This window comes from Esox lucius, chromosome 14 (assembly GCF_011004845.1).
Source record: "Esox lucius isolate fEsoLuc1 chromosome 14, fEsoLuc1.pri, whole genome shotgun sequence".
NCBI lineage: Eukaryota > Metazoa > Chordata > Actinopteri > Esociformes > Esocidae > Esox > Esox lucius.
The window spans coordinates 36,623,954-36,632,573 of NC_047582.1; the positions used below are offsets into that span (position 1 = coordinate 36,623,954).

At 41.0% G+C, this 8,620-nt stretch overlaps 1 protein-coding gene across 1 annotated transcript; it reads left to right on the forward strand.

The window, feature by feature from the left end:
- Positions 1-490: 490 nt before the first annotated feature.
- On the forward strand, positions 491-8,328 carry mansc1 (MANSC domain containing 1; the record flags this gene model as incomplete). The annotated part of the gene is made up of 5 exons (XM_034296769.1): positions 491-1,099; positions 2,475-2,604; positions 4,841-5,172; positions 7,689-7,838; positions 8,105-8,328. Coding segments are annotated over exons 3-5 (618 nt in total), but the record flags the coding sequence as incomplete, so codon positions are not given.
- Positions 8,329-8,620: the final 292 nt, after the last annotated feature.

The window sequence follows — 8,620 nt, forward strand, 5'->3', positions numbered from 1 at the left end:
TCTTAATTGGGACGAACAGAATGTGACATGAAAGCAAGATGATGTTACAAATATAATCTTGTTCAGAAACACATCATTTAGATGAGATGAGCTTTGAATTTTTTTGTGGAGTTATTTTTAGGGAGCATTTCTTTACAATACTCAGATCTTTTTTTGTTGCAGAAAGCCTACAATTTTCTACCACATTTGTTACGAGTCTTTTTAATAATTTAAACAATGATGCAAGAGTGCGTCTATGTAAATGTATTTTCCTTGAACTTATTGCTGACAACAATATTGTTCTATTATTAATTGTTCTGTTCATATGAATTGCGCAATAAAAGTGTGATTTGCAATATAGCTACGAGTTTATTGATCAGAATCTTTTTGAGGCATCTGGCAAATTAAATTAAAAAAATTATAACAAATGAATCGCGAATAACAAGTAGGCCTAGTCTGGGTCAAAGATTGTGCTATCTATTATGAGGACCAAGCGAGGGGTACTTCCTCCCTCCCCCTTCACTGTAGACGTTCAGAGGACAAAGACTAAAATGGGTCAGACTCGGGAGAAGCCAGGATCTCTCGTTGCCGGAAAGATTACAGCTCATGTTACATCGTTACTGTAGGTTGCATACACATCTCAACGTACGGCTTAATGTACCCAGGGGAGAATTTTTTTGTTGTTGAGGAGAATTGCGGTTTTATCGCAACTCGAAACGTTCGCGGTGCATATTTAAAGGGACGGTGACGAGGTGCCTTGTTCCTCCGATACAGACGCTTCCTGGGAATGTGAAAATAATAATCGAATCGTCACTGTTCTCCTCAACATGTCTCTCTGGACTCACTGATTGTATGACGTCTCCTCTGGACATCGTTTTAATACACCTGTCTGGTGCGGATGTTATTGTCTCGTGAATCAACGACATACCGCTAAAAACATTGGGTGCAGTAAGTGTACCAGTTATTCGGCTTCTAAGGGACAACTACTGGATTAAATGAATGGGGTTGTCCTACACAAACTACGTAGGCCCGTGTGTCTATCCAAATGAAAATGCTTGTAGGTGCTTAGCCTACTGCCAACCTCCAGTTACTGGTTAACTTTGACCAGCACACAGACGAGGTAGGTTGATTATAGCCTCACATTGTACAGTATATGTATATTATAACACTGATGTATATTTTGGGTTTTGCGAGACGGGGTGGTGACAGCCAAGATGTTAACCTTGTTATTGTATGAAATGAGAAACGCGTACAGCACCAGTCAAAAGTTGGGGCACATTTACCTGTGTCCAAACTTTTGACTGGAGCTGTATTTCATAAAGGTTGCATCAGTACATTGTAGCGACTCCGGGTGCAGCTAAGACGCTTGTTAGCTTAAGTGCGACGCGGCATGTAAGTGATGCTGGTCTGGCCCTGGACCATTGTAGTCCGGAAGAGAAAATATGTCAACTTCTGGGCAAAGTTTAGTCTGAACAATACGGACGTTTGTCGTGAATTATTGTTAGATCCTGAACTGAAAGGCCTTCGGTTATTTTTTGTTTAATTTCAGGAAGACGGGGAACAAACTCACGGCTATTCGATCTGAGGCATTATTGTATCATAGCAATGTTGTGAGAAAAACAAGCATTAAATACAATAGTGGACGCATATCTCCATGGCTTCTGGTGGGTTGTTTTTTTTTAGCCACGCTTGCCTTCACTAACTTCACACATTGATGAAAACAAAGGTGTAGCAGTCCAGTTCAGTAGATGAGATATTAGGATTGCAGCGTTTCATCTCAGTAAGCATTAGTTCCCCAGAAGAAATGCTACCCTATTTCCTATATCAGGCATTGGGATAATGTATACGGAATAGTATTATAACAGAGGACTATAGGGGCTAAAGTACTATGTAAAGGATTACAGCTATTATAACTGGGTGGTTTGAATCCTGAATGCCGATTGGCTGATAGCCATGGTATGAGACCGTATACCACGGGTTTGACAGCGCAACACTTTTTACTGCTCTAATTGCGTTGGAAACCACTTCATAATTGCAATAGGGCATCTTGGGGGTTGTGGTTTATTGTCAATATACCAAGGAAGTGCTGCGTCCAGGCACCCGGTGATGCGTCACAGCTCTTTGCCATGGTATATTGGTGATATAGCATACCCTCTTGCCTTATGCTTAAATATAGAACTAAAGCAGCTACTCTCACACACAAAAACACACAATCATTATATCTCTCTTACTATTACTCTCTTACTCGTACTCAGACAGAATATATAATTCACACTCTCTTCTACATATGTTATCACTCTCTCTCACACACACATACAAAAATACACAATCTTCTCTCTTTCTCTCTCTCTGTCTCTCTCTCTCTCACACACACACACACATATAAAAACAAACACATTGATTACTCCCAGACATGTGGAGCAGCTTCCGTAAAACCACGGTAACCAGTCGGAGTGGTGCAAAAACACCACTGATACTGTCTCTCCGCTCCTCAGAAGAGCTGAACAGAGGAGCAAAGTTCTGCTTGAGAGGGAGGGAGAAGGAGAGAAATGTGACCTGAGATAAAGTACTGAAATGTGGACTATGATACCTTAATGGAGACCTGCATTAAGACACAGACAGTTGGTGAGTACCGAGCTGCTAACTAACTAACTAGCTAACTAACTAACACATTAAGATTACTTTAATTCATGATATAAATAGGGTCTATAGGTTAGGAATATTTTGATTCATATTATGTACTGTAAGACCCAAAAGTATTCGGACAATGACAAGTTTTGTTCTTCTGGTTCTGTGCTCCAGCACATTGGATTTGAAATGAAACAATGATTAATGGTTAAATTGCAGACTGACAGCTTTAATTTGACAGTATTCACATCCATAGACCTTAAACCATGTAAGAATTACAGGCCTTTTTATACAGAGCCCTCCATTTCTGAGGGCCAGAAGTAATTTGACAACTTAACATAATCTTAAATAAAGTTGTCATACTTTCTATTTGGTTGCAAATAGATGACAGCCTTAAGTTTGCGACCCACAGACATTGCCTGACATCACCAGACACTGGTGAATTGCTGTCCAATGAGTTTTGAGGCATTTGGTTGAAGCTAAGCAGACAAGGTGTTTCTGAACACTTCAGCATTTACATCATCAATGAAGACAAGTGAGCCAATTCCAGTGGCAGCCGTACATGCCCAAAACATAACACCTCATTCATCTTATTTCACACATAAGTTGGTACTGCAGTTCCTTTTTAATTAATCCACACTTTTCTCTTGCCATCATAGTGGTACCTGTTAATAGTTGTCTCATCTGTCCACAATACCTTTTTCCAGAATTATGCAGGCCCTTTCTGGTATTTTTGGGCCATGCTGTCTTTGAGGTTAACTAGTGTTTTCATCTGCCAATGGTAGATACCCTAACACAAGTCTGCTGTGAATGTTATTGGCTGACACATCTACACCTCCTGTAGAGGGTTCCTGATCTGTCAGACAGTTTTTTGTTGTTTTTTTCTTCATTGTGGAGAGTGTTCTTTGGTCATCTTTGGTTTATCGGGTAATTTCCATTGCTCAGCTAACCAGTGCTTTCTTTCTTCTTTTTCTTTTGGTCCTCGTGTCGTCAGACTCCAAATGTAACTGTACATAATATTAGATTCGATTCAACTTTGTTGTCATTCAACAAGTACAAGTACAGTACAATGAAATTCAGTTTGCGGTTAACCAGAAGTGCAAATAGAGGACGGCAGAAAATGTACACATATTAAGTATATGTATATGTACAAGTGGAATGTATAGATGTGCAATTAATGCAAATGCATTAGATATGGCAATTCTAAATGTGCAGTGGAACATTTACAAATTTACTGAAGATTTACAAGTATTAGGTATAATATATGTACAAGTATTAAGAATAATGTATGTAGAAGTATTAGGTGTAATGTATGTACAGGTATTAAGTATAATGTATGTACAAGTGAGATAAGTAGTTGTGCGGGTTCATGTGGCAATTCTCAATGGCATTCTGAAATTGCAATCGAGGCAAATTGAAGGAATTCTATATGTTTTTATATAGGACTGTGCAATAGTGTTTCACTAATCAAAACCCTTCAGTTGTACACCAACATGGTCTTACATTAACTCTGCATTCTGGAATAATGTTCCTCTTAAAGGGATGTGGAACCACAGAACATTACCATATGATGATCAGTCAGTCTGTAGACAGATTGGGAGCTGTAAGACTATTTTTAAGTTACGTTGTTGCTCTCGTATAAATAAAGCTCTGTTCCACATGTCAGTTATTTTATGAATCAAAGACAGATGAACAGTGATTACATTATTATACACATCTTTTCTCTTGTTATTTTCTCATGTGGTTTCATTTTTGAGAAATAATGTGTTAGCAGTTTCACAGACAATAGTGTGTTAGCAGTTTCACAGACAATGGTGTGTTAGCAGTTTCACAGACAATAGTGTGTTAGCAGTTTCACAGACAATAGTGTGTTAGCAGTTTCACAGACAATAGTGGGAAGACTGGCGTTGTTGCCCGTTGTTTTAGGGTTCTGCAAAGAAACAGTGCTGATACTGATTACAGCCTCACAGAGTTCTTTGAAGCCTTTAAAAGGGGGGAGACAGAAGAAAGTGCGTGTGAGGGTGTAGAGAATAAGAGAGCAACAGTGTCATACATTCTAATTATTGTTGTCTTCTGAAAGCGGCAGCTAGTTTTGGTTAAAGCTCTCAAATAGCCAATGACATAAATATAGAAAATCAGAAAGTAGAAAAATGCACTACATGTAGATGGTTACAATCTCTCAAGATTCCAAGCTTGTTATTAATCTGACTGACCTCCAGCCTTTGACCTCCAGGATTGTCAGAATCTGCCATTGACCCTGAGAGAGTGGCGTTTTGTTTGACCAACTAGAGCCCGTGGGCCTGTGACATCATCGTGACATCATGTTCCTCTCAGTGACCCGTCTCATCCCTGCCAACACCACATCGCTGCTCCTCTTGGTCGCCATGGTGATGCTAGCCGCGGCCACCAACCCAGCCCCAGAGACGTGTTTCTCCAGACAGCACCAGGGTGCGTGGGTGAACGTGCGCCAAGCACTGAACAGATCGACCACAGTCATGGCCTCAAGATTCGTCCCGTCAGAGAGAGAGTGTGTTCTGGCCTGCTGCTCAGAGGACATCAAGCCAGGTAGAGACCAGGAAACACACACCTACACATGTACATACACACACACACACCCATACACAAGAACATAGACACACAGATACACACACACCCCCATACACAAGAACCAAGAACATAGACACACACACACCCCCATACACAAGAACATAGACACACACACACACCCATACACAAGAACATAGACACACAGGTACACACACACACCCCCATACACAAGAACATAGACACACAGATACACACACACCCCCATACACAAGAACATAGACACACAGATACACACACACACACCCCCATACACAAGAACATAGACACACACACACACACACCCATACACAAGAACATAGACACACAGGTACACACACACCTCCATACACAAGAACATAGACACATAGATACACACAGTGGGGAGAACAAGTATTTGCTACACTGCCAATTTTGTAGGTTTTCCCACTTAGCAGGGATTTTGGCCCACTCCTCCACACAGACCTTCTCCAGATCCTTCAGGTTTCGGGGATGTCGCTGGGCAATACAGACTTTCAGCTCCCTCCAAAGATTTTCTATTGGGTTCAGGCCACTCCAGGACCTTGAGATGCTTCTTACGGAGCTACTCCTTAGTTGCCCTGGCTGTGTGTTTGGGGTCGTTGTCATGCTGGAAGACCCAGCCACGACCCATCTTCAATGCTCTTACTGAGGGAAGGAGGTTGTTGGCCAAGATCTCGCGATACATGGCCCCATCCATCCTCCCCTCAATATGGTGCAGTCATCCTGTCCCATTTGCAGAAAAGCATCCCCAAAGAATGATGTTTCCACCTCCATGCTTCACGGTTGGGATGGTGTTCTTGGGGTTGTACTCATCCTTCTTCTTCCTCCAAACACGGCAAGTGGAGTTTAGACCAAAAAGCTCTATTTTTGTCTCGTCAGACCACATGACCTTCTCCCATTCCTCCTCTGGATCATCCAGATGGTCATTGGCAAACTTCAGACGGTCCTGGACATGCGCTGGCTTGAGCAGGGAGACATTGCGTGCGCTGCAGGATTTTAATCCATGACGGCGTAGTGTGTTACTAATGGTTTTCTTAGAGACTGTGGTCCCAGCTCTCTTCAGGTCATTGACCAGGTCCTGCCTTGTAGTTCTGGGCTGATCCCTCACCTTCCTCATGATCATTGATGCCCCACAAGGTGAGATCTTGCATGGAGCCCCAGACTGAGGGAGATTGACCGTCATCTTGAACTTCTTCCATTTTCTAATAATTGCGCCAACAGTTGTTGCCTTCTCACCAAGATGCTTGCCTATTGTCCTGTAGCCCATCCCAGCCTTGTGCAGTTCTACAATTTTATCCCTGATGTCCTTACACAGCTCTCTGGTCTTGGCCATTGTGGAGAGGTTGGAGTCTGTTTTATTGAGTGTGTGGACTGGTGTCTTTTATACAGGTAACGAGTTCAAACAGGTGCAGTTAATACAGGTAATGAGTGGAGAACAGGAGGGCTTCTTAAAGAAAAACTAACAGGTCTGTGAGAGCCGGAATTCTTACTGGTTGGTAGGTGATCAAATACTTATGTCATGCAATAAAATGCAAATGAATTATTTAAAAATCATTCAATGTGATTTTCTGGATCTTTCTAAATTACAGACATCCACATGCTTTGTAAGTAGGAAAACCTGCAAAATCGGCAGTGTATCAAATACTTGTTCTCCCCACTGTAGGTACACACACACCCCCATACACAAAAACATAAACACATAGAAACTCACGCATATACAGACATCTAGACACGCATATATACTCACGTATCTACTATACTGTAGTGTAATGATATTTCTATAGGAGTTATACTGTAGTTATATGATATCTCTATAGGAGATTTACTGTAGTTATATGATCTCTATAGGAGTTTTACTGTAGATACATGATATCTCTATAGGAGTTTTACTGTAGATACATGATATCTCTATAGGAGATTTACTGTAGTTATATGATATCTCTATAGGAGTTATACTGTAGATACATGATATCTCTATAGGAGATTTACTGTAGTTATATGATCTCTATAGGAGATTTACTGTAGTTATATGATCTCTATAGGAGTTATACTGTAGTTATATGATATCTTTATAGGAGTTATACTGTAGTTATATGATATCTTTATAGGAGTTATACTGTAGTTATATGATATCTTTATAGGCGTTATACTGTAGTTATATGATATCTCTATAGGAGTTTTACTGTAGTGTAATGATATTTCTATAGGAGTTTTACTGTAGTGTAATGATATTTCTATAGGAGTTTTACTGTAGTGTAATTATATTTCTATAGGAGTTATACAGTAGTATAATGATATGCATAGAAGCAATTCAGATGGTTGTGTTTCACATGAATAACCCTCGCTCCTCCTGCCCACTATAGTACTTCAGATTAGGTTGCTATAAACCTTTATATAAGGTTGCTATAAACCTTTATATTAGGTTGCTATAAATCGACACCCAAGCCTCCATGTACAACTGCTGTCTCCACCATCAGGTATAAAGTGCACTTTGGCAGTGTTCAACAACCTGAAGCCCAGAGTGCCCCCCAACAACCTGAACTGCCATCTGTTCAACTGCTGGACAGAGCAGGACTGTCCCCTACAGCAGGCTGAACCGGGCATCAACACTTACGACATCTTCAAAGGTACAGATAATGTCCCCTACTAAAATGCTGTCCCTGGTTAATTCCACAGCCTTTCATACACACGTTAACAGCCTTGTGTGCAGAGTAGGCTGCTCTTTCAGATTTACCAGTTTATGAATGTGCTTTTCCTTGTGTTGGGTGAAGTTTTAATTATTAAGTATTTACTTTAAAAGCCTTCAGTCTGTCAACTTTTGATTGTGTGTGTCATGTGCTGTGTCACATAGGTTTGATTCATCCAACAATAAGACATTCTCCACCGTCCACAGTGCAACCATCTACTACCACACTGCAACCAACTCTAACTAGATCTACAACTACAACTCCAGCCCAAACCACTTCTACCACATTACCAACCACAACTACTACTACTACCACCACCACTACCACACCAGGTACTACTACCACTACCACCACCACCGCCACACCTGACCCTTCTACTACAGCTACCACAACACAGCTATCTACAACCACAACACAACCAACTAAAACCACAACACAATCACCTACAACCACAACACAATCACCTACAACCACAACACAACCAACTACAACCACAACACAACCAACTACAACCACAACACAATCACCTACAACCACAACACAACCAACTACAACCACAACACAACCAAATACAACCACAGTAGAACCAACTATAACCACAGCACAACCAACTACATCCACAACACAACCAACTACAACCACAACACAACCAACTACAACCACAACACAACCAGCTACAACCACAACACATCCAACTACAACAACACAACCAACTATAACCA